Source organism: Phalacrocorax aristotelis, chromosome Z, assembly GCF_949628215.1.
Source record: "Phalacrocorax aristotelis chromosome Z, bGulAri2.1, whole genome shotgun sequence".
Lineage (NCBI taxonomy): Eukaryota > Metazoa > Chordata > Aves > Suliformes > Phalacrocoracidae > Phalacrocorax > Phalacrocorax aristotelis.
In genome coordinates, this window is record NC_134311.1 from 55,817,608 (window position 1) to 55,844,164 (window position 26,557).

A 26,557-nucleotide genomic window follows, 5' to 3' on the forward strand; every position below is an offset into this window, starting at 1 on the left:
AGGTTTGAAAATTATCATGCTGAGGTGCAGCTGTGGGGGAAAACCCAAGAACCCACTGCATATGCCTCTAGAAATCCCAGCAACAGGATTTTACACAGGACTGCGGTACTGCAATTCACAGCACAAATTTAACGCAGTAGCCTTGCATGCTGTTCAGACAGCTACAATTGCAATATTCTCCAGACACAGCAATTTCTAGCCAGGATATGAAGCTGTTTGCCACAGCAGAGACTGACAAAAATCAAGGGTGGCGGGAAAGGCAAGCAAAACTTTTGTACAATAGCGTACACCCAAGAATTACTTTTCACTCTATCATGTGTTACAGGTTAAACCTTGGAGTACACCAACAGCAACCAGCTGTCCGTGGCTCGAGAAAGTAGAGGCGCTGGTTGTGGTCGATAACAGATTTTGAGCACCTCCAGCCCCACGACCGCCCGGTTCTCTTTTGAGGGTTTCTGGTCACCCCTCAACTCCTCTCCGACACCGCCCCCAGCTAAGGGCTAAGAAGCAGCTTCAGGAGATTTCCCGCGCGCTGCTGCCTTTGGCGGGATCGGGCCCCGCCCGCCCCAGCGCTTCGCCTGGCAACCACAAGCAGGCTCCAGGCGCATGCGCAGCCCCAGCCATGCCACTTCCGGCTTCTCCTGGGGCTTTCCGGGTTGCGCCGCCTTCCCGCCCCGTTTCGTCGCGAGCCGCGCGGAAACTTTTCCTGTAGCGGCGCCGCTGGGCGAAGGGAAGCGTAGGGAAGCCGTTGCCGCCGTCGCGCCCTGCCGGGCGCCATGGCTGGGGCCGGCGGGCGGGTCCGCGGGCGCCGCTCTGTCGCAGGCGCCGGGCGGCGGCCGGCCGGCGGGCGCTGAGTGAGGATCGGGCGGGCATGGCCTCCCCGCCCGGCGGCGGCGGCGAGCGGCGGGCTCTGCGGGAGCGGGTGGCGGCGCTGGAGGAGGAGCTGGGCGCCTGCCGCGGGCAGCTGGAGCGGGCCCAGCGCCGGCTGCGCCGCACCGAGCGCCTCTACCGCGAGGCGCGGGCGGGCAGCGAGGCGCTGAGGAGGCAGGTAGGCCCCCGCCCGGAGCCGCCTCCACCGAGCCCCTCTCCCGCCCCAGCCCTGTTAGGCGTCCCCGCTGCTGGGTTTGCCGTCCCGAGGCGGCGTTTAGCTCGACACGGCGTGGGGGTGGCGGTGGGGAGGGTGGTAGCCTTTTCTCGGCCCCAAAGTTGGTTTCTCAGTAGGAAACAAAAACTACATTTAGCAGAAGGAAAGAGGCTGTTAACCAAGGCGAGGTAAAGGAAGAGTGGAAGAACTGTCCCGCGGATACGTGATTTTGTAAATGCCACGGTCTGTGTCCACAGAACAGTGGTTATTGCTTGAAACTCAACTTTTCAGGGTGGGCGTCTTAAAAATAACTGTTATTTTCTTTCCCTTTTCCTCCCAAGTGCTTGGGTTTATTATTATACCCTTCGTGAGCAGAAATTATGTTTTTCGCTATGCCAGCCATCCAAGTAGAAAATTGTCTCCTGCAAAATAAAGATCAATCGAAATAGTTATGCAGTTATGTCTTGTTTGAATTATAGAGTGTAAAACAGGCTGATACTCTTTTCTGACACAGATCCCTAAAACACAGCGTTGTATTCTGTAACATGCTGGTTTTTTTTCAGGTTGAAGAGCTCAGTAAGGAAATCCGTAACGGGAAGGAAAAAGATACATCTAGTGTAGAAGTTCAGACAGACGACTATGCTGCGTGGTCACAAGCAGGTAGAGAGGGTGGCAATTGCTTAAACAGGCATTTAGAACAGTATCTTATTTTGAAAGTTTTTTTATATAAGATACCTTTCAAGTCTTTATTGTTAGCTGTACTAACTCAGTAACCTGACGTTGTCTTTTGGACCACTTCCTGTTTATTCAAGCCATTCCTTTGATGAGGATATATAACAAATGAATATATATATTATATTGCTTTTGTAAGGATTTTATCCTATTGGATATTTATGCATATTTAACAGGATAAAATGTAGCATGGATTGTAGCAGAATTCACGCCATAGTAATTTGTTTTGTAGTAATCTGATATGTGTTTTACGAATTTTTAAAGTATATTAAAACAAGACATACTTTGTCCAGTAAGAGTAGACTAAATTCAAAGCAGAGGCACCACCTAATAATTGATTTTCATTAAACTACTTATATGCATAAATTTCCAGTTTAAGGTTTAGGATCCTTAAACTGCATTGTGTAAAATATTGCTTTGCTAATTTATGCAACTTCAACTTTTTGCCCCCTGCCCTGCAGATTATTACTACTATGAAAATTATTACAATCACACTGATGCTCAGGATTGTGCAACGGAACTGCCAGTGCAGCACGATCATGGGACAGAAGGCACTGAGCATAATTCCACAGAGGAATTGACAACAGATGCTAGTATTCCTTTAAGGATGGATAGCACAGGAGTTGCTGAAGGTGGAGAAGAGGAAAATTTAGTCCAGAATTCACAGGTTATAGAACTGTTTGGGGTTTTACCAATTTTGAAGTCAGCACTGTCATTTCATTTCATTTAGAAGATATGCTTTTGGTCTTGATGTCACTGTATGAAATGATTTTTTGTGGTACTGTGGTGCTAGTGATAGCAGACAAATATCGTTGTGCTTTAGAAGCTAGTTCTTTGTGTAGTATGTTCCAAGTGTAACATACTCCTGGGTTTGTTTAAAAAATGCACATTCTAAAGCGTATGTCCTACATAGCCTGGAAGCATGGCATATTTTTATCAGCAAAATATGTTCAATATGACCATACTGACTGTCCTAAAGTGTACCCTTTTTTCCCCCTCCATTGATATAAGGAGGCCAGATACCAGGAGAAGAAAGTTGTTGGGGGAGGTTTATTTTGTTATTTTGTTAGGCTATCCAGCCTTCTCTTAGATCACTCGCTTCATCTCATTCACTAACTGATTTTGTGCCTCAGCATCTAGCAACTGAAATGGAATGAAGAACAGAAGTCTTATTTTAGGAATATACTGAAAGATAATCACTGTATATATTTTTGAAGTGAACTGCTTTTGAATAAATGTTGGGGAGAATGAAAGGCACAGGATGAAGTCTTGGTCCCATTGAAGTCAGTAGGAATTTACCAGTAAACTTAAGCTAGATTTTTGCCTTCTTGTTTAATAGTTCTTCAATCAGTCCAAGTCCATAAAGCACTATTTTGTTTTTTTAAATATGGCATTGTAAAATGCTAGAGAACCTAGGAGGTTCCTTTTAGAAGAAAATTTAATTTCTTACTTTCTGGTATCAGGAAGCAGAAGATACTTCAGTTCCAGAGGGTTCTTTGGCGGAGAGCCTGAGAGCTGCTGCAGAAGCTGCCGTTTCACAAACTGGATTTATTTATGACGAAAATACAGGATTGTATTATGACCATAGCACTGGATTCTACTATAATTCGGTAAGGATTATTTTCAAAACCCGAGATGTTTTTTCTCTATTGCAAAGTTTTAGTAGCAGAAGTTGATGTGAGCAAAGAACTTAAGATCCAAGCTGACTCTATAATTTGAAAAATGTGTTACTGAAGATGAATAGTAATGGAAGTTTGTTAGTTGTTCAATTATTTCAGTCAAATTAAAGATAGCAGGCTAAGATATAAATTTAAATTTTCATTCAGTTCTTCTTGATGTCTCCTAGGTCTTCAACATGTTTGGTATTGTAGGAATTTTATACTATAAAGCTGCTCTGTAACTCTTTCAAAATTAAAAGCTTGAGCTAAAAGATTACTTGTTTAGAAAAAGACAGATTCCTGAACTAAGCCAGTGGCTTGTCCACAGTGAAAAGCGTGTTGAGAGAAAATACACAAAATACTTTTACTTTTACTTGAGTACGGTTACAACAGGTTTGATCTTACCAGAAAGAAAGGTATCAGAGGGCAGATCAAAATTTCATAATGGTTAATTTCTACTACACAGTTTTTGTAAGAGAGCATTTGGGGCAGAGGGTATTTGTTTTGTCCTATGAGATAGGTGTCTATGTACACGCATATAGATAGGTACGCTGTCACAAATCCCAGTGGAACTACTGTGGTGAAAACAGGTTTTGTCTGCAGCGTTACATTGAACTCAACTCAAAAAATAAAGGTGCATGCAAAAGTACACAAAACTACTTGAGTTTGCAGGGATGCTTCTGGACTTAATTTTTAATGTCCTAGATGATACCATTGCTTTTGGCAAAGTTTGTCAATTTAGTTAGAAACATAACTGTTTAGGGCTACAGATTATAGTTTATGGCACAATTACACAAAAGATTATATTTCCTTCTTCAGTAGATGTTCTGAATTACAGGAAGTGTTCTTGTATTGGGTTTACTGCCAAGGTTTTGTAGCGGGGCCAGGGGCTACAAAGGTGGCCTCTGCGAGAAGAGATCAGGGGCTGCCTCAGCACGGATGGTTCCACTGCAGGATGCAGCTGAGTCCATCAGAGAAGCTGCTGGTGCCTATGTGAAAGCATGTTTAAGAAGGGGCAAAACACTACACAGTGGAGTGCGTATGCAGTGAAGGGGGGAAGAAAGTGGGGCAGTGTGAGAAACAACCCTGCAAATGCCAAGGTCGAAGAAGAAGGAACAGGAGAAGGTTCTCCAGGCACCAGAGCACTCAGTTCCCTGGAGTCCATGGAAGAGGACCATGCTGGAGCAGATAACCACACTGCAGTATGTGGAGGACTGCACAGCAGAGCAGCTGCTTAAGGAGCTGTGGCCCACAAAGAGCCCATGCCAGAGCAGGTTCCCCTGGCAGGAGCTGTGGTCTGTGGAGGACCCACGCTGGAGCCGTTCTTGAGGGGCTGCAGTGCACGGGAAGGACAGATGCTGGGCAGAGGAAAAGAGGAGGAAGGAGCAGAAGAGAGGAACTGTTACTAACTGACCGCAACCCCATACTCCTCATCTCCCTGTGCCACTTGGGCAGGGGGAAGAGAGGTAGAGGAGTTGGGAATGAAGGAGTGAAGTAGAACTTGGAGAAAAAAGGGGCAGGGAGTGGTGTTTGTGTTCCTCATCTTCTAACACTTTTAACTGGCAATAAATAGAATTTATTTTCACCAAGTCAAATCTGGCTTGCCCATGGTGGTGATCTCCCTGTCTTTATCTTGACCCATGAGCTTTTGCCTTTTTTTCTCCCCTGGTCCTGTTGAGGGGGGGGATTGAGAGAGCAGGTGGGTGGGCACCTGGTAGCCAGCCAGGGTCAAGCCACCACAGTTCTTCAGTGCATTTGAGTGTTTGGTGGTTGGTTGTTGTTTTTTTTAGCTTAGTATGTTGTTCTTAATTAATGGGGTGTGTCTCTGGACAATGTATTTATTGAAGTAATGATAACATTGTTCTTTATGCTTCTCATAAAGGAAAATCAACTGTATTATGATCCAGCAACTGGAATTTATTACTACTGTGATGTGGAAAGCGGCCGATACCAGTTTCATTCACGAGTGGATCTGCAGTCTTATCAGGCCTCTGGTACTCAGCACACTAAGGATAAAAAAGGGAAAAAGAAGAGGAAAGAACCAGAGCGGATTATTGCAAATGAGTATAAGGTAACTTTAGAACTAACATAGAAAATGCAAAACCTGGTTTGTTTGGGTTTTCTTCATGATGTAATTTATCGGTGGTGGGATTTGGTTTTATGTAGATATATGCTTATTTTCTGAAGGATTCAAACATCTTTAAACTATATACAGCAGGTTGCTAACATGTATTTAGTGTTCAAATATTTTTCCCAGTCGGTGATTAAGGATGAAACTTTAAACTTGGATTCCCTCACTTTTTAAGTGTCACTTTTACAACTGTATAGGTGTCTGAAATTGAGTGTCAGTGAAGCTCTCTGATTAGCAAGCACAGTAGAATGAATTCAGGATACTGTGTGGGCTGGATTTACGTCAGAAATTCAGTGTTACCTCAGTGTCTTGGTTTTAGGTTGTGAGTTTTTTGTCGTTGCAGTTTTTTTTAATTCACGTGATGAATCAAAAAATTACTGAAGGTTTTGAAAATGAATATACACACCACTCCTTCTCTGTGATTCTGTATTCCAACACTCATTCCGTTGACATTTTGCTGTGTCTCTACCATCATTTGGGGTTGATGAAATGTCTGTGAAGTTCTAATTCTTTGCATATTATGGTCTCCTATTGGTATTTTATTTGGTCAGTACATTTTTGTTGTCCCTAGTGTGTGGATGAGCCGGACATCTTAATAAATGCCCATTGTAATTAACTTGTTTTTTTAAGTTAAAGCAAGTGACGTTTTTTTATGTTAGTTTTGTGATTGCTAAGAAAGCATACCATATAGTACATAGTGACTGCCTTCAAAAACATTACTTGCTCCCTAAACACCAGAAGTTTTATTGTAATGCAGCTATTAAACCTCAAGAAGCATTTTCTTAATGAACACTATTATTGATGTTGATCAAATTTGTATAGGCCTATTCTGCTTTTATTACTTAAGATTTAATTGAATGCATTGATTTCTTTAGTTTGCAGTGTTCCTTAGTTTGCATTTTTTTTAAAGCTATTGCTTTAACCATTGTATAATTTCATTACGTAGACCTCAGTCAAGCTGGCTGGTTGAAATCTGAAATAATTATGTTAGTGTACAGGTAGTCTTCTGTGATAGTTACATAGCATCAGTACAGCGTTTAAAAATTTTCTGTCAGGATTGAAGTATTCTGAAAGATTTGAAAATGCAAACTGTTTACATTAAGGAACAGTGAAGGTAGGTTAAATGGATAGTGGTAGCTGATCGATTACAGATTTTAGAAATAGATTATGGCTAATGTGGGAATTTCTACACTTTGAGAAAACTTCATGTGAACCATGCAATTTTGAAAGCTTGAAGCAGATACTTAGCAACACTAAGTATAACAATCCTTTAGACTTAACAGAGGGTGCTCATGCAGTTGAAGCTAGGAGTTTTACCAGCATCCAAGTTCTGGGCGTGCTGTGTGCATCTGCTGAGCTAGCGTTCTGCCACTCTCAAAAGGCATTGTTAATACAGAATGTTATTCATCGTGTGTCTGGAAAGCATCATGGAAAGCTTGTAGGAATGTAGGAAAGCTTGTTTATCATATTGTGCAATTAAGAGGTCTCGTAAATCTAGTTCTATGATTAACTGTTACATATTGGCCTAAACCAACAAGTGTATTTATAGAAGTTCTGTGGCATATATAGCTCCGACCTAACATAATTTTGACTACTTTTTGGGATCTTGGGATCTTGGGATCTTATCACAATCTGCTTCTGTCATCTGAACATGCTACAAATAGCCACTTGTCTTTAGCTTATTTTATATTGATAAAATATTTTATATATATGGTATTGTTAACAAATCTTTTGTGTAAGCCTTGCACAGTCACAAGGTAGGAGGTAAACATCCACTTTTTATTACATGTTTTATTGATAATGAACTGAGTACTTTATTTGGGAATTGTTTGACCAAAAAGGTAACAGGAAAAACATTTAAAACAGGTTACGTAGTGCAACAGATCTTTGCATCTGTGAACAGTTAAGTGCAAGTTAGTCTCATAATAAGGATCAAGGCCTTCTACCTTTTTTGTTTTAGAAAAATAGAAAATACAAGTGAAACTTAAAGCAATTACTCTCCATTTTAAACTCCAAAAAGAAAAGAATGCCTTTTTGTCAGTGCACTTTTATGTAAATAAACTATTAGATTTAGAAAAATCAATGCACCTTACTGTCATATTTTACATAGCTGTGTTAAAATACTTTATTCTTGTTGTGTGGTTCTTAAGCATATAAGAAATCCATTCATTTTAAAAAAAAAGTTACTTTAGAATAAAAGAAGATAGATTTTTCTCTTATGAAACTGAAAATAGTTTAAGCTGCACAATCCAGTTCATAGATGCCTTTCTTGGGAATATTATTGATGTCCAGTTTGGTGTAATATTGGTAAAGGCATTAATTAGTTCATGCTAGTTACTTTTTACATCCTAAAACAAAACCTATAATGCCTGGTTTTAAGTAGAACTTTGAAGCTGAAGCATTGTCTATTGAAATTCTTTCCTCACACTTATGCCCAGCCTTCTCCTTCTGTTCCCTCTGCCACTCTTGACAAAAAAAAAAAGCCCAAAGTTAAAATAAAACCTATCCCTGAAACTGATTAAATTATTAAAGTTGTGACAATTATTTGAAGATTAGTACTTCATTATTGCTTTTTCAAATTGGTTACTAAATTGTGCTGCTAGCCTGAAAAATGCATCCAAGCATTACCTGATTTCTTGACCTAAGTAGGTTTTACTCGACTTTTCTACAACCAGTAAAAGTAGGAGAATTGTTCAGTTTATGGCCTGGTCTGCAGACCACTGATAGTGGTAAATAAAGCAATACCAGGATCTAATTCTTGGAATATGTTGTATACCCCCTGAAAACTTCTATTCATGGATGAAGATGAGGTGGTTTATACGAATATGCATGTGAAGGTGGGGAAGACTGAGCAGTAGTTATAGAACCTCAAGTACACGAACCACTTGCTAAACTTGTTTCGCTCTCTCTTCAGTTCTAGGAGTAAATGTAAACAAGTATTTATACTTAGTAGTACTTTAAAAATTCAAGAAATAAGGGAATTTAGTAGCTGTGTGTATAGATTATCACAGCAAATATTTCTACATAGACAGCGCTGGTAGCTGTGTAGTTTTTAAAAGAATTGCGTGTGATTTTTTGAATTACTTATTCTATTTAAACTAAAGTTGATCTATTTTAAATTAAAAATAGATCATAACTGGGCCAGTTTGATAACTTTCTGTTTCTGGTCACAGGAGGGTTTCTTAATTGCAGTTTAGTTTGTAGTTATTGTGAGGAATTGGCACTCAGCTATCTTACACATAGTATCTATTAATAAGTAGTAAGTTGGGGTACTTAACACTACAGAAATGGCAAGTGTATTCCCCACAAATATTGCTGCATTCTTGAAAAACCAATGTAAATCTGAGAATCTAGAGAATAAAATTAATGTATTGAAATATTATTGTATTTTTAACAAGCTGAATTACCAAACAAGAAAATACTAGTGAGTGTCTGCTAAAATGAATGTACTTCTAATTGCAAAACATTAGTGGAGAACTCCCATGCTTAGTATGTCCTGAGGAATGTTCCTGATTTACACAAGAACTTTATCAGTCACCAAACTTCTATATTACAAATAGTTTTCTTTTGACTTGTGAAACTAAGCATGCTGCATGCATGCATGCTTGCTTTTAATAGACAATCAGGAATTTTATTTGCCAGGATGAAGTATTAGATAGCATCTGTGGAGCTCACCTAAAAGGATGGGTGGAATACTTTGGTACTCTGAGGCACATATTCCAGTTCTGATACCTTTTTGTAGTGGTGGGCCAATACAAGAAAGTGGGGCAAGAAGTACCATCATTATCTCCTGTACACAAACAACCTTTAAATAAGTAAATTTGGAACAGTTTAAAATAACAAACAAAAAACCCCAAAAAAACCACAAACCAAAACTAAAACTAACCAAAAAAAACCCAAAACCAAATGCCAAACAAACTAATCACAAGGTGGCATCCATTGTAATGTGATTCCTGGCCCAGTATCTAGGTCCAGTGCTTCCATACAGGTTGAAGAATAGACTGTGTGCAATTTTGATCGTGTAGTTCTACTTGCTAGATTGGGCCATTAGAAAATTTAGATGCAGCATCTGACATAACTTTTTTCCAGAAATTATTACAATTTATTCTTAAACTACTGTCGAATAAATTTTATTTCAGTGTCATCCTCAAAATTAACTTCTGCCGTATTCTTTTTCATTTTAGACACATCCTAGCTACTTCTGTAGGAGCGACAAGGCTTTTGAAGTAGTATTTCCCATAGACTCTTGAAGCAGTGATTTTATTTTTTTTAATCACATGTAGTTTACTTTTTGCTGATATTCATCCCATCTTTAGGTACGTCAGTTGACAGAAACCATGGTTAATCTGAAGATTTCTTCTTTTGGATTGGCAGCTTCTGGTGAAGGTAGAGTTGAGATACCAAACACATTAGTCTGTGGATGTTTACCTTTAACCTTGATATTTTTATTAAAGGAAAAATAATATCTAGTAGTTTATGTTAAGATACATTATTTTCCTAAAGGAATTAATGCTTTTTTTAAAGCTATTTGAAATCAGTTCATCTACAGAGTTACTTTGAAATATATTTGAAACACTGTATAAGTAAGACATCTGAAGAAAACTTTGATGGTATTCTAGAATATTTGGAAAGAGACATATTTAGTGTCACTGTATTAATGTAGGGTGTCATGACTAACCAAACTACATGTTCTTTAGGTAAGGCAAATTTATGTCTCCTGTATTTCAGAGCTGTCCACCAGTGTATAAAATGGCTTCTTTAAGATACAGGAAGAGCTTTACTCTTTTTCTGGGTTTTAATTAGATATTTTGCACTGGAAATTCAAGTATTATGTACGTTGGAAGACAGTAACTGAAGTACTTGTGAAACAATGCTAGCAAGTGAAAGTTTAGTCATCTGAGTGAAAGAGCCATTTTAAACTCTTTGAAAATGTTTCTTTAGTAAAATACTGAATTTCAGATTAATATTTCAAATTGAGAGTCAGTGCTAAAGATCTAACATTTAGTGCCTTGGATCACAAAATCATAGAATCATTAAGGTTAGAAAAGACCTCTAGGATCATCAAGTTCAGCCATCAACCCAACACCACCATGTCTCCTAAATCACACCCTGAGGTGCTGTGTCTACTTGTTTTTTGAACACCTCCAGAGATGGTGACTCCACCACCTCTCTGGGAAGCCTGTTCCAATGCCCGAACACTCTTTCAGTAAAGGAGTTTTTCCTAATATCCAATGTAAACCTCCCCTGATGCAGCTTGAGGCCATTTGTTCTTGTCCTATCACTAGTAACTTGGGAGAAAAGACCAACACCCATATCACCACAACCTCCTTTCAGGTAGTTGTAGAGACCAATAAGGTCTCCCCTCAGCCTCCTCTTCTCCACCCTAAACACCCCCAGTTCCCTCAACCTCTCCTCATAAGACCTGCTCTCCAGACCCTTCACCAACTTCGTTGCCCTTCTCTGGACATGCTCCAGCAACTCAGTGTCCTTCTTGTAGTGAGGGGCATAAAACTGAACACAGTAATCGAGGTGTGGCCACACCAGTCCTGAGTACAGGGGCACAATCACTTCCCTACTTTTGCTGGCCACACTAGTCCTGATACAAGCCAGGATGCTGTTGGCCTTCTTGGACACCTGGGCACACTGATGGCTCACGTTTATCAGTCTGAATACCCATGAATCCATTCAGTTGCCTGCTGAACTTCTAGCAAACCAAGAAGCCACAGACTATGCATTTCTGAAAAGCTGTATTTGTACATACTTGTTTTCTAAATGAATTTATTTTATACAAAACACACAGTACAGTTTAAACAGTGCATATGTTAGAATTATGCTAATTATGCTCACAATAATTAAGTTGTAATATGTAAGCCAGCTGAAGAATTGCATGAACATGGATGTTGGTCAGGCATAGTACAAAATATGTGAAGTTTTGAAAAACAAAACGCCTTGTTCTGTCACAGTAAAGAAAGAATTATAGTTAAATGCTTAAAATACTTATATTTTTTTCATTACAACCACTCCAGTTTCTATGATAATTCATGTATATATTGTAAGTAGGCCAATCTGTACTTCAGAAGGGCATTGTAATCAGTAGTTTGTGACCTATTCTTTATAAAGCAAAACCATCAATTCCAGTCACACAAACATGATTTATAATTCTTACAAGATCACTCCTCATGGGGTACATAATCCTGATTTCACTTGCACCTTTGGCTGTCTTTATGAGGGATGCAGAAATATGAACCGACTCAACCTGGTAGTTAAGAAACAGTTTATTATGGATTAGACTCATCCCACCTCTCAACTTTACACATGCTTAGTGAGAGAGAAGCCAGAGGTCATGTGGTGATGCCGAGTAGTTACGAAATTTTTCAAAGCTGAATCACATAGAGGCAATCCATATCCAACATATGACTGTTGGGGTAGGTCTGCTGACTATTTAGATGTATTAGGCAAAGTAACATACAGAGGAATGTATGTGCCTGGTAATGGTGTAACAAATATGGTCATAATGAACACATACTTGCATACTTCATGTATTCTATCATGAGTTTGGGAAGAAGAGTTAAATATCCTGCCATTGAGAAATGAAGTGCATTGCTAGTATTTGTTAGATCATTCAGGATGATATTTACTGAATGTTCTGTTTACTGCTGGTTCCTGGTTTTTTTTAAGCAATGGCTACATGAAGGCAAGGTGCTGTTCACATAGTTACACTTTCATGTATGCTACATATGTTTTGTGTTAGTACTAGTAGTCGTATAATGGAAGAGGATTTCTTCAGCGCAAGTAAAGACCCCTTTAAATGCTTTAAGAGTATATTCACTGTCCCCAGGCTTAATGATTAGACATAGTCAAGACGTGCATTTTCATATAAATCTGTGAAATCATAAAAGGCTCAAAATATGTATTCTTCAGGAACCCAATTTTAAAATCCTCTATTTTGAACAAGGATTTCTAAATGCAAAAAATACATTTTTATCAGTATTTAACAACTATTTAGTTTATTTGCTTTTTTAACAGTTGATTTTAGTAATAGTGGAAAAATACAGAAATGCTGCAAACAGGCTTAATGATCGTATTGGCAGAATGTATGTACAGAGTCCTTGGTTTGTCTGTAAGAGTGTTTTTTAAAATTCTTGTTTTCAACCCAGAACAGAGAGTTTGCTCTTTAGTAGCTAGACTTCAAAACAGCACCTTTTTATTTTATAATGTAGAACACCTGAAGCAATGCCAAAGACAAGTATCACTGGTTCATTGTGGACAAAGAGCTGAGTGGTTGGAGCATTATACTTGTGCATCAGTGCAGCACAGGCATCTGTTGCTTTGCCTCAGTTGTGATTTGAGGAGACTGTTTAGTTTCTCTGTTTTCAGATTAGATTAGTAAAACTTTGGTAGCTCACAGTATTATGGGAAGAAATACATTTAGGATTGCAGAGCACCTTGGTATGTCAGGTATTGATCTAATATCCATACCAAACATAAACAAAGATAAATACACTGGAAAAGATTATTCATAAAAGTGATCGTCAGATTTGCCAAAAAGATTTCTAATGAAATTCTTGTGTCTGACATATGTATGAACTGTGTAGTCTTAACTTTTGGCAGGATTATTACATGTTATTTAAACATTGGGCAGTGACCTTGTGATCCATTCCTTCCTGGTTCCAGTACTTAAAGGATTTATGGAGGAGAGCTACTGCATTATAGAGAAACCCCAGATAAACCAATACTCCTTCAGTTAAAGCATGAGGTCTTTTAAAATTTTCTGGTGATTCCTGAGAATCTGCTCTCTTACTGAAAGTGTTTCAAAAGTACACTGTAAAGTTATATCCAACAGCTTGACTGCTGGGCTGAGAAGAATTCTTGTTTGTCTTACAGCGGTGCCACTGATGAGTTTTTACAATTTTAAAAAGTTCAGGTGCTTTAATTTCCAGAACATCAACATTCACATTAATTCATGTATCTTGAACTGTAAAATGGTCTATACAAAAGCTTTCTGGAAAAAAGTCAAGGATTTTTTTTTTATTTTAACTGCTTCTTGTAATATCTGGTACAATTCTGGGCAATGGAATGCATTCATTCTGAATCCAAGGTGGCAAATAATTTATAATCTGATTCTTTTTAATTTATCTTTTACAGCCATTTGTGGGGGTGGGGTTTTTTTGCTCTTTGGATTTTTTTTAAGGTGGTCATCAGGGCTACTAGATTGAGAGTTGTATTTTCAAAGTACTGTGGCAAAATCAATCTGAAACTACATTTCTCAGTTAACAAAATGTTGGTCTTTTTTCTGCTCATGAAATCAAGTGGCAATGGAAGAACTTTCAGTTATCTAATCTGTCTGGTAGTCAATGGAGAAATTTGTTGCAGCAGGAAACAGATTCTCAGTAGAACTGTTCCACATAGCATAAGTTAAACTTGACAGTATCTTGATGAAAGGCTTTGTTAAAGTTGCAGTTTTGCAAGGAGGAAAAGCAGGTCATTAGGCAAGCACAGGTGGGCGTTCCAGATATTCTGGACCGTTGTGGAAAAAGACAAGATGACAAAAACAGGAGGAAGACACGATGAAGATTTAATTTAAAGAACTTTTACTCAATTCTTGCAACTTGTTTGAGAGGGACAGAAGTGTCAGAAAAGCAAAACTGGAAAATATTCAAGATGCTGTTGTACGAGTTTGAAAGTGAGGGCAAGGACCTTAAGTTTTGTGTGAGAAAAGAGGAAGGAATAAGTGAAGTTTAGAAGAGGAGTGCAGACACACTTTCCCAAATAGAAGATGGTCTCAGTCATGTCTAATAGGATGTGAAAATATTTCTACTGAAGTGTTCTGTTGATTGCATGCACTAAACTTTCTGGAAATTTAACCATTTCTTAATAGTTCTAAAAATAATTTTTCCTAGTGAAGAACTTACTTCCAGGCTGATAGCAGACTTTAGAATAACTCAGTCTGTAAAGAATGTAACATTCTGTAACTCCCCTCCAGGATTTGGACACAGAAGAACAGAAATCATCTAACAGTCTGAATTGCTTTTCCACTACTGAGCAAGTAAGTTCCACTGAAGAAGAAGAGTCTCCAAATGTAAGAAAGAAAACTAAAGTGGACACAAAACCACGAAACAGTTCAACAGCCAAAGAATCAATTTCTACAGATAGTATAAATTCGCATTCACGGAAAAGTACACCAGATACTGCAGCATATACAGATGACAGTAGAACAGCAGACACAGAGAGTGAACCAGAAGAAGGTGAAATTACAGATTCTGAGTGTGAGGCCTACAGCAGTGAGGATGAAGTAACAAGCGAAGAAACTGCTGATTCAGAAGACTCAGAAGATGAAGGTGAATTTTTGTGGCTTTTATGTGTGATATTACTGTATTTTTCCAGGAGCCCATTATGAACAAACTACAAGAAAACAGTTTGGATAATAAAAAACCAAAAGCATGCGACAAGATACGGTGAATTAAAAAGTGCTATATGTTAACCAGTATTTGTTTCCTTCTCTTTACTTGCACAGTAGCCAGAAGTAAGTAGTGGTGTTTTTGTAAAAGCTGTTTAGGGGTATAACTTCCTGTGCTTGTCTAGAAACCTCAGTTACAGAATAAGATTTGTTTAGGTCAGGATAGTGACAGGAGGAAAGAAAGGCTATTGCTAGAATAGAGATACTAATACAGACCTCACAGTAATTCTGTGCATTAACTCTCCTCGCTTAATGTGTAATATTTGTGATACTGTTCATAAACAGTCATGTAATTCAGTGTAAGATTAATCCACTGTGGTGAAATGGATGAATGTGGAGTACTCAGTACTATCTGAAATCCTTTTTTGTGTGTATTCCAGTAGCAACATATAGGAACAGGGCATAGAGAGGAAACCTGTATCCTGTTTGTACCAAAGAAAGGGTTCTCCTAGCTCCGTAAGACCTTCTCAAGAACTGAATGGTCTCTTGAGGGAGGAAGGGAGGAGGAAGTAACCTGTGAAAAGCTTAATGCAACCAATAGGAACTATGTATATACAAAGCATATTCCAAATCACAGAATGAAATACAAGCTATAGAAGTCTATTGCAGCCTGTGCCCTGCTCACAGTCAGATAGTTTCTTTCGTTTTCATTACTTTACTTACTTAACTACTCAGATTCTGAGTGATTAATGTCATTCAAAATGTGCTTGCTACCACCAGGCTTTCAGATTAAATATCCTTCTCTTACGATTTTCTAATAATAATTTCTGCAGTAATGCTGGAGTGATAAAAACTGGAGAGAGTTTCTCTTCTCCTGTTACCCCTTGAGCTAGTGTCTTCCAGTCTTACCATGTATATTGCTAGCTGAGATCATCAGAGACTGTTTCTGCAAACATTCATCCAAGAACAGAATTCATACAGCTGTTAGTATCTGCTAAGTAGTTATATTCTGAGGCAAAAAAGCATATGCATCTGTAGGCTTATGTATTATTTTTTCATATCTGTATTGGTGCGTAGTGCTAATAAGAGTAAAAAGTAGTAAAAATATATTTGATGTAGTGAACAAAAAGGTGCTACCTTTTCTCAAAGTAAAACTGTATTCTGGTCTATTGAGACTAATTGTCCATAAATTTATAAAATGCTAGTAAATTCTGTGAATGTATTTGTACTTTATTGCTGTACTAAACAGTTGTGCACATGTAAATAACCAGAATTATGAAAACATTTTTAATACTTCAGTGTGTAGTTAGAAAGCCCTTGAAACAGTAGTCTCATCAAAATTTTCTCTCAGATGTGCTTATACATTTATTTTTCTGAAAGTCGCATAGGATTCAGCCAGATAATGGCTGAACGTGTATCAGTTGTTCGAAAGCTATGGACTATAGGGGTAAAACTGTAACTTTCTGGTAGTAACAGTATTTATTTTTTTTATAATTATAGATGAAGAAAAGATCTGGCCTCCTTGTATCCGAGTAATTGTAATAAGATCACCAGTTCTACAGACTGGATCGCTTTATATTATCACCGCTGTGAAACCTGCTACAATTGGAAGGTAAAATTGAATGCAGTTTCTTATACATAGCTGTACCTCGCTTTGAAAGCTGCAGAAGCCACTCAGGATTCCTTGTCCCTACTCTTCATGCTTGTCCTTCTCACTTGCAGCAGTTGTGAGGTACCCCGAGTTCATTTAGCCCACAGTACGACATTTAAGTCATGTCACAAAACATCACGCTTGCTGTGATAACAGAATATGCAGTTAATGTAGCTAAGCATTCATGAAAATTTTTTATTGATAACTTGATCTTGTGTCTAAGTCCTAATGGCAGCATAGCTGCAAATCATTCTTTGAAAACTGTTGTTATCTAGAAAGTAAGTAAACTTTTATTTGGGGCCACTAAGGTATTTTTTTCAGAAATGGAAGAACACACTTCAGAAATTCAGTATCACAGGGAAGTATATCCTGACTTACTCACACACCTAAATGCCAGTAGGGTTGGCTCATCATTTTTAAATAATAAGTTGGGTTTTGTGCTAGCCTGTACGCATTCTTCCAGTTCTAATATTAAAAAAAAAATCTGATTGTTCATTGTGGATCATGAATTTAATACTGAATTAATGCTTTCCTCCATGCTTACTGAAAACCTCATGACTTTTCAGCTGCTTTTATCTAATGTTGATAGGTGTGGTTTGATTTGTTCTAATAGCTGGAGTTTTCTAGGCACATTTATGTGGAGATTAACAGATGACAATTCTGCTTGCTATTTGCATAGCAGTCCTTTGCTAGCTGCATTACTTCTTCATCCCCTAGTATAAGAAACTAATACAAAAATCCCTTCCTCCTACTGCAGTATTTTTGACCCCCAAAAAAATCTCTATATATTACTCTTTCATTGCTTGTACTATCTGCCTAATGCTACAAAGAATTCAACTTTGGCATTAAAGACTGATGCCAAGATGCACTGAAGAGCTTGAAGGATTCAAAGTTCAGACTATTATTTACAGACCTTGCATGTGTATAAAAGTTCAGGTAGAAATGTCAGGTTTATAGACAAAAATCTAAAGCTACAGCTTTATCATATATTCGTTGTGTGCTGTGTATAGTTCATAGATGGAAGAAGGGATATGAAGCAAATCCCCACACTGTGTGTGTTGCAACACAGTGTTCTACATTTGTAAAGCTCCCTAACAGCTCAGAAAAGAAACATGGTATTAAGGTTCAACTGAAATAGACCTTCATAAGCCACATATTAGACCTATTTGTACTTTGTCGTGATTTATATATCAACTTGCCTTTACAGAGAAAAAGACGTTGGACACACACTTCAGATTCCTGAAGTTGGAGTCAGTAAGGTAACTCTTGTTTCTGTCTGCTGAAAAGTAGATCAGCATATGAATGAAGCTTTAGATTTTAAGGCTTTAAATTTTACAAAATCTTATGTTAATTTTTTTTAAGAACTTTCAGAGCAAGATACGGGTTTAGCCATGTTTGAAGTTAGAAAAAGGAAAGCATACAGTATTTTACTAAATGGGAATTTAATGCCAACAGCAGTGTGATTTTGAAGTCTAGAAAAGCTAAATTTTTTTTATTTAGAGTTTTACTAATCCACAGGATAATGCACAGTAAAAAAATTATACTTTGAATCTTGAATTTCTAGGTTATTGAACTTGAGGAAAACATTACTCGGTTAAGTATTAATGGTATATAAAATATAGATGTCAGCTAGTTAGAACTTAGTCATAAAGTAATCCAGTCCCAGCAGTTGCACTCAGAGCAACAGGTCTTGTTTTATTTCAATGTAATTGTATAAATATGAAGTGATATACAGGGAGTTTGAAAATTTAACAGAATTTTTTTCAGCAACAGATAGCGATAGAAATTTTTTTCTGGTTAAGAAATCTTAAAGATAAATTATGTGCTTTGTTTTGCTACCTACTTTGACACAGACTATAAATACAGCACTATCAATAAAACAAAATGTAGATTGACAAAGACACGTCATGCAAACAAAAAAAAATTGTAAGAACATCTGCAAATACAAGTATCTGAAATGCACTTTACTATGTCTGTTCCAGATGGTAGTTCTGATTAATCAGCCATGTACCATATTTCATACTGAACAATTTCCAGAGCAAATCTTTCCCTGCTGTTAAGGACTTTTTCAGGCATGTATTTGAAATTGGGTGCATAAAGAAGCCAAAAGGCTTTTATTTTTCTCTAATGTTACCATTTCAGTACTTCATGGGTACCTGACTGTTTATATAAAAAGTTATTTCACTTTGCAGATAAGGAGTCAACGGCAGGAAGATAAATGACGTTATCTGTAGAAACAAAAAGTTAACTGCCAGTTTGTTTTCCTCGCTATTCATAGTTGATGGCTGTGGACCACTTTTACTTTAAAATAGCATATAAATTGTGCTGTATTTGCTTAATAAGAATATTTCACTTAGGCTTCTATTTATCAGTTTCATGCAGAAGTATATTTTGACCACGATTTGCAAAATTACGTTCTTGTGGATCAAGGCAGTCAGAATGGAACAGTTGTTAATGGAAATCAGATTCTCCAGGTGAGTACCTGTTGTTATAATGCTGTGTCCATTGCAGAAAACTGTAGTCATGTGGTCATTTTAAATATGTTATGGCATATCACTATCATCATTATATGGCTTCTTTCATACATGCATTAGTCTCTTCCTTGGTTTCCTTCTGGTTTTGGGGCCATTTACAATACTTCACATTTGGTTTATATTAGGAAAAATCCACTAGAGGTGCAGTTGCTAGAGTGAAATACCCACTGTAGTTAAATACTTGCCTGCATTTGTCAGACTAAGCTGAATTACTAAATTACAAGCAGTATTGATGAAGCAGAGTTCATGCCCTTCACCAGTAACTAATTAACATGGTTGCTAAAACTTTCTTTTGCTGTAGCCTAAAATAAAATGTGATCCCTACATCTTGGAGCATGGAGATGAAGTGAAGATTGGTGAAACTGTGCTTTCTTTTCATATACATCCTGGCAGTGAGACTTGCGATGGATGTGAACCAGGACAAGTGAGAGCACATCTTCGCCTGGATAGGAAAAAGGAACCTTCTGGTTAGTCATGTTATCACAGGATATGGTTTTTATTATAGCTTTTTACTTTATAAACATAATATTACTTCAGTTTTCTTAAAATTTTGTCAACTGGGAATAGTTCTACAATACATGATGATATATTGCTTCTTTGTGTGTCTGTGTGTAAGAACATTAGAACAAAATTTCTCACAGTTGTCTTACGTTTTAAAATATTTTTTCATTATTAATTAGAAATTCAATCCTGTGTTCTTCCTTTTAGTTTCCCCAGCACTTAGCAAAGAAGAGAGAGAGTTAGTCAGAAGAAAAGCATTAAAACAAATACGGGTAAAATATGGTTTACAGGTGAGTTTACAGTAGAAGTTAAGTGTCTGAAGTCTACATCTACTTTGTGATTCCTATTTTAAAAGAAATGCACTCAAACTTGAGCCTGGTAGTTTAACTCAGGCTTGTCTTTTGTACACTAAATAATTCTTCACAAACCTCTACAGAGATGATAGTAACAAGGCATGAAGGTTCTGTTGAAAGTTTAGGAAAAGATGATCTGTTCCAATGTGTACAAGATTCCTCACCCTTTTGAGATTAAGATTTCTTAAGACATTTCTATTTTTATTCTGCAAATTAAGTTGACACTAAATTGCAGTGCTATCATTTATTTGGAAATGAAAAATAATGAGCAACTGAAAAAATTGCATAAGACAGTTTTTATTGTAAGTCTGCTTTGCCATAGAAAAATGCCAACATGAATGTAAAAGCAGTATAGTATATAAGTATTAAAGTTACTTCTGTTTTAGAGATTATTTTAAATATGGAGTTACTTCTAGCACTTGTAATAAGTATTGGTGTAGAAAACAGAATGGCAAAGTTTCTTTCAAATTCTTCAGCTACCGAAATAGTATCGATACAGAACCTATACACATGCTTAGTTCTATATGGAATCTATACACGTGCTTAGTTACGTCATCTATTCTGAAGAAATAGTTGCTGAGGAACAGAAAATGTTTAAAGAAAAATCCAGTGGCACATCCATATGGTTTTCTGCTACTATGGAGAGATTGATTCTTCATACCAAGAGAAGATTCAAGAGAATTTGTTAATTTATTTATAGCCTCCGTGAAATTAATGAATTTGGCAATATTACATTATTATGTGATAATGGCAATAACATACCTTACAAGGTACAGCTGTAAGGTAAGAAACTACTGAATGAGAACTACAGTTTTTTGTTACAAGATTTAGAATTAATGGAATAGGCTGGAGATGCCTTACTTTTGGAGGGAAGCAGTGAAGTTATCAAAAGTAAAGAATTTAAAGGCTGCTTTCTTTGCCTTGATGGAATTTAATCTGCTTACAAAGAACACAGAGTATGAAGACAACAAAGCAGTGAAGAATCCAAAGTACAAAGATAGAGCAGGAAAACGCAGAGAGACCATTGGAAGTGAAGGAACCTTCCAGAGAGATGATAGCCCAGCTTCTGTTCATCTGTAAGTTTGTTTGGGGGCAGGGTGGGAATCCTCAGCGTCCTTCTCTAGTGAATCTTAAAAAACTATTATAAAGTATCAATTACAGTTTGTTAGATTATTTATTACCTCTATATAATGTGTTAGGAGAGCTAGAAAATCGTATGCTATTCTCACTTCCCAGTTCGTATGCTCTTTTTATTAACGCCTCACCTTCCATACAGAATTCAAGTTGGCAGTAAGGATGCTTAGTTCATTTTCTTACCAACTCAGAAGATCAAGGAACTCCCCAGCTGCACTACTGACACTTTCAATGGCATCTATTTTTCAAGTGTCTCAATTTCTATTTTCCTATCCAGTCCCAGTAATAGTATACATGCAAATTTTTCACCTGCAGTTTCTTTCATTGTCAATATCTAGCCTATCATAGAACACGCATCTATGCACCTCTTAAATATCTTCCTCTTTAATTATTTGCTTCTGTAGTTGCTTTTGGGGGTGTTTTTTATTTTTAAGAAACATGAACTGTAGGCGTCCATAAGTTAGTAAAAGGAAATGTGAGACTATGAAATACGTGTGTTAGGATAATTTGGTGGTGAGGTAGCAATACTGCCTTTTCCCTAGTGCAATCAATTCCCACGCACCCATGCTGTATCTTGTAACACCTAAAGTAAGCAAGTAGTTCAGGAGGAGTTTTAAGAAAGTTGGTATTGACCAGAGGCTTAGAATAGCTTTGGTAACTGGTTTCTAAAGCAGCATATGCACATTTCTGTCGTTCAGTATTTGAGTAGAGAGCATACTCTTTGTATTAACTCTTGCTTAGCAGTTATCTTAAACTTTCTTCAAAGTGAAATCAGCAACAGCAACAAAGGACATAAAATGTTGGAGAAGATGGGATGGAAGAAAGGGGAAGGCCTGGGCAAGGATGGTGGCGGTATCAAGGATCCGGTAGGTGTCTGTGGTTATTACTTGGAGTAAAAAGGAATACAAATGTATTTCCAGTGAAAAACATCTAATTGTAAGCCATTATTTACTTGAAACATTTCAGAACTCTAGTTAGGAAGGAGTAATCTCAGTAAGTCTAATCTCAAATTATTTTTTACTTGATTAATGAAGTATTTTGAAATTTTTCAATTATATTGTCCTTTCAGTGGAAAATGCCAGTAATCTCTGTGTAAGGAAACTAAGCAAGGGAAGACAGACAACTTCTAGCCATTGAATTAATAATTTCATATTTGAATACAAAGTCTGGAGAAAGACTAAAATTATTTTATGTGAATTCAGGATGGGCTTATTGTGGAATCCTTCACTTTCTGTGAGGCTGATGTAGCATAAAAAAATCAAACTAGATGACAGGCCATGAGAGAGGAAAGGCTGGCCAAAGTCACTGTAGCCACAAAGTTCTGGGCCCTTGTGGCAGCCATGTCAGCCCCATTTTTGTCACCAGAGGTGTGTTGTCTCTTGGCACTAGTGCTGCTCAGAGCCATACCATACCTTTTGTTGCCAAACTACCCAGCACAGGGATTGTATGCTATTCACTCGGTGAGGAGTACTTCACAGTTACGGTAGTGGCACATGACATCATTCAGCACTCTAGATCAGAAGTTCTAGAGGTGGTGATTTGACACATCATTTTACAGTACTTCAGATGTCCATGTATAACCTAGGTATAGTAGAGCCTTAAAGAGAAACACATGGGGAGAGGGGTGGAATTAGTATTATAAAATATGATTTATTTAGAATACCTAAATTGCAGTTACAACAATATTTAATGTATTTGACAGATCCACCTTCAGTTACATAAGACACATGCAGGTTTGGGTACCAGCAGACCAGGATCAATTGAAGATGTTCAGATCATCCAGAGCAAGAATAAGAAGAACTGGGATAAAGCAAGAGAAAGGTTTGCTGAAAACTTCCAAGAACCTAAATCACAAAGGGACACACCTAAGATTACACCTTGGGTTAGAGGAACTGCAGAGTAAAGTGTCTGGTCCCACAGCAGGGGTAATGCCTGTGTGTAAATAGTTGGGAGAGAATTTATTTTTATTCTGTTTTTTTTTCTTTTGCTAAAGCAGAAGTATGGTGATATGTAAAATACAGTTGTGGAAAACAAGATTAACTCTATTATGTTAATTGGTTTTCTGTAGTCTTCATGCTTTTATAAAAACACATTTTTATTAAGTGAATGGAATTTAGAGGAATATTCAAATTTAAGTACTTGAAAGTGATTCTTATCATGAGCAGAAAATTTCTTCAGTTGTGTTTTTCACACAATTATTCATGGAAAGTCAAAATGTCTGTTAAATTTAAATATACCTTTCATATTTGAACAGTGGTTTAAAGGCAAGCTGAAACAAAAAAAAAATCCCCCAGACCCCTACTAACAGAGTATCATATTGCCTTTTCCTCTCTTATATGTTTATTCATGATTGCCATGAAATGCTCAGTAAGAGGTACACCACTCTTAAATTCATACAGTTCAGTACTAGTCATGTGTCTCAGGTTACCTTAAGGGGGGAAAAAAACTTGTTTTTAAATGATACATCAGTACTGTTCAAAAATAAATACTGTACTCCATGAAATAAACTACCAGCATTGGTGAAGAAAACAATGTTCAGACACAGCCTGTAGCAAAATTTTCTTCTGTGAAGAACTTGCTTGAGATTTGTTTAGTAAATCTGTATCATGCCTTTAAAAGAGGAGGTATGTTTAGAAAACTGCTGTCTGTGTGTATTATTTATTAACTTCTTGTTCTGATACATCCATTGCTGGCAATGGAGATTATGCCAGGAAAAAAAAACCAAGCAACCAATTTTTGGTGGGCAAGGATTGCCAAACTGAAGCTAAACACTTGGTATCTATTGAATGTTCCTAAACACAATAAATCATTGTCAATTTAAGCAGTGTGCTTCTTGATACTACATTGTGCGTATGCTGGATAGGAGTGCTCTTCTAAAATGAGAAAAACTTAATCCTGTTTTAGTCAAGTTAAAGTTCTGATACTTGTCCAAGTAAGGGAACCTCAGTAGTCTCACCCCCCCTACTGCGTCATGCAGGCAACTGTCAGGCACTATTGAGTAAAACCAGGACAAGTTCCTAGCTATTTATCTTAATATGTCTTTAGAGGCATACAACAAAAAGCAGAATATTCAAGCTACATTATTTCAATAATTAAAGAACCCAAGTTTTTTAACAACCTGAAGCACACCTTACTTCAGTAGTAAGTTATGAGCACTCTGAATGGCTGCAGCAATCAGCAATACTGCTTTATTGAGTTCAAATCAGTTCACTGTTTTCCTTTGTAAGCAGGGGCTTTTTTACTGTTTCAGTGATAGTTATGAATTATTGGCTTACTTTACTGTTGCATTCCTTTATATTGACAACTTCATGTTTTCAGAGGCAACCTATTTCTAGCTGTGGAAAAAAAAACCTGTATGAAACAGCTATGTTAAGTTTTAGTTCACCACGTATCTAAAAAGGCACTTCTGCTACTAGGAGTCAAAAAAAACCCTATATGCTAAAAGAAAGTTTTTGCCTTTTTTTTTGCTCTTTTTTTTAAAGTTGACCTCTGTGGTCAGCTTCATAGTAAATCAAACCAACCTGAAGGGAGAGCAAGACATCATGCACATACCTGAATAGGAACCTTAGCTTTCCCTCTCCCCAATTATTCAAGAAACAGCTCTAAGAAAAGTCAGTCCCTGGTTTATTGTTGCCTTGCAAAGAAGAAACTTGAAAGGATTTAACTGAGTTTGCATTTCATAAAGTTTTTAAGTACGCCATCATTCATCTTCTGTGAGAGGCATGGTCTCATGCAGTCAAGCACTGGCTGCTTTCAGTACTGCAGCTTCCTCTGTCAACAAACAGTTCCATATAAAGAGTTGATGCTTAGTCACAATTGAGTGTTGGTGTGACAAATCCCATTATCTCTTGATGCTGCCTAGGAAAGTGGAAAAAGTACTGCCATTAACACACAGAGCATTGTTAACAAAACAAGTGAAAATAAGGTCTGACTAATCCTCATCAAGCAGAGTTGTGTGCCTTTATTGAGTAGGAAGACTTGTATTGAGCTAAACAGGGCTTTTCATCCCCTATCTTAGTGACATCTTAGAAAGTTTCAAGTACAAATGGGTCAGGTGAAAACCAGCAAAGGTGAGCAAGCCTTATGTGCAAATGCAGTACTGCTTTCCCTCATGTCAGGAGGGGAACATGAGTTGCCATTGCACTACTATAATGTTGGAGGCTATAACCAGTAAGATACAGCACAAAGTTTAACTGACTTACCTTCTCAGTCCTCCAGCCATCCTGTTGTCTTTTCCAACTTATGATACTTAATGACTTAGACAATTTCTGTTGCTCTTCTATACATCCAGAGTCAAAAGTTTTAGCAGTTTATGGTGTGTGTATATACTGCTAGTGAATATATATAATCTTAAAACTGTTAAGAATAACATTACATTTATCAGTTCATATACACAGTTTTCTGTAGTCCCAACAGTGAATTTTGCAAAGCACCAACTTCGCAAACATATTTCTGAATTTTAAAATAAGACCCGACCCTTTGCTGCTGCAGCTGTATGAAGTGGCCCAACAGGGGCTTTCAGCCAGCAGATAACTAATCTGCAGAAGCAGAAGCGATGTCAAAAAGAGCACCCTGTTATGAATAAGATGTATTTAAATATGCATACCAACAGATTTTGTTCTACACGGAGTTTCTGTAAGTGCTGCATATCTTTTGTGACCACAGAACGTGGGATTTTTTTTTTCTCATCCAGCTACTGCCCTATGAATGTTTTTCATCTGCATCTTATTTTAACCCGGCAGTACCTGTCTGTTGATGAACATACCTGCCTGCGTACGGGTTTCTCTGGCCTAGCCAGCCACAGCCCTGGTACAGCCCTGCAGTGTCGCAGGGCACCATCCGCTCTCATCCCTTTGCGCCGAAGTGTCTCGGTGTTATTCCAGCACTGCAAACTGGGCACACGCTGCCTCTTCGGCTGCTCCTCAAGCTTCTTGGTTAAGGCAGGTGGAAAAGGAGAGTTACGGCCTGGCCGTCCCGCCGGCGGGGCCCGTCCTGCGCGTACACGCGGCTCCCTGCCGGGGGGTCCGGGCAGCCGGCCGCCCCCGGCAGCACCAGCGGCCCCTTACCCCGCCGCCCCGGCCCACCCGCCCGCCTCAGACCCCGCTTCCGAGCCGGGGAAGCCGCGCGGCCCCGGCCCGCCACCGGCTGTCCTTACCTTCCCGCCGGGCCCGCCGCCATCTTGCCTCGCCGTCTCTCGTCTCCTCTTGTCCCGCCCGGCCAGCGGCCGCAGCGCGGCGCTCTGCCCGCGGCGGCACGGCCCGGGGGTGGCAGAGGGAGGCCGCCCAGACCGGCACCGCTGCGGACCGCCATCCGCCCCTCGCCTTGGATCTTAGAGCTGCTTGTCCCCCGCTTCCCCCTGCCGGGGCCGCCCGTCAGCAACCC

At 38.3% G+C, this 26,557-nt stretch overlaps 1 protein-coding gene, 1 long non-coding RNA gene and 1 other non-coding gene across 7 annotated transcripts; 1 reads left to right on the plus strand and 2 right to left on the minus strand.

Annotated features, from left to right (window-relative positions):
- Positions 1–729: 729 nt before the first annotated feature.
- Positions 730–23,229, plus strand: AGGF1 (angiogenic factor with G-patch and FHA domains 1). Of its 2 annotated transcripts, none has more exons than XM_075080052.1 (14): positions 730–1,048; positions 1,648–1,744; positions 2,278–2,483; positions 3,280–3,426; positions 5,357–5,545; positions 9,922–9,991; positions 16,503–16,614; positions 17,861–17,912; positions 19,026–19,127; positions 19,489–19,654; positions 19,896–19,978; positions 20,990–21,117; positions 21,942–22,041; positions 22,878–23,229. In XM_075080052.1, the coding sequence occupies exons 1-14, from the start codon at positions 872–874 to the stop codon at positions 23,076–23,078; spliced, it is 1,830 nt and encodes a 609-aa protein (XP_074936153.1). In that variant the 5' UTR covers positions 730–871; the 3' UTR covers positions 23,079–23,229. The 2 variants fall into 2 exon arrangements, with proteins under 2 accessions (XP_074936153.1, XP_074936152.1); XM_075080051.1 differs by lacking the exon at positions 9,922–9,991 and adding an exon at positions 14,589–14,943.
- LOC142050841 (uncharacterized) lies at positions 18,329–26,557 on the minus strand. 4 transcript variants are annotated; one of them, XR_012658158.1, is made up of 5 exons: positions 26,331–26,557; positions 25,941–26,105; positions 24,451–25,033; positions 22,588–22,772; positions 18,329–19,629 (listed from the first exon to the last, which is right to left on the minus strand). It is a non-coding gene; the product is annotated as an uncharacterized LOC142050841 (long non-coding RNA). The 4 variants fall into 4 exon arrangements; XR_012658157.1 differs by having other exon boundaries at positions 25,378–26,105; XR_012658156.1 differs by lacking the exons at positions 18,329–19,629; positions 22,588–22,772 and having other exon boundaries at positions 22,806–25,033.
- Positions 25,264–25,392, minus strand: LOC142050852 (small nucleolar RNA SNORA47). The gene has a single exon (XR_012658162.1). It is a non-coding gene; the product is annotated as a small nucleolar RNA SNORA47 (small nucleolar RNA).

Bases quoted from the DNA above. Each gene is read 5' to 3' on its own strand.
- AGGF1 (XM_075080051.1), top strand. From the start codon at position 872: ATGGCCTCCCCGCCCGGCGGCGGCGGCGAGCGGCGGGCTCTGCGGGAG. The intron at 16,615-17,860 runs GTAAAATTGAAT...TTGCCTTTACAG, and splicing joins AAACCTGCTACAATTGGAAG to AGAAAAAGACGTTGGACACA. The intron at 17,913-19,025 runs GTAACTCTTGTT...TCTATTTATCAG, and splicing joins CTGAAGTTGGAGTCAGTAAG to TTTCATGCAGAAGTATATTT.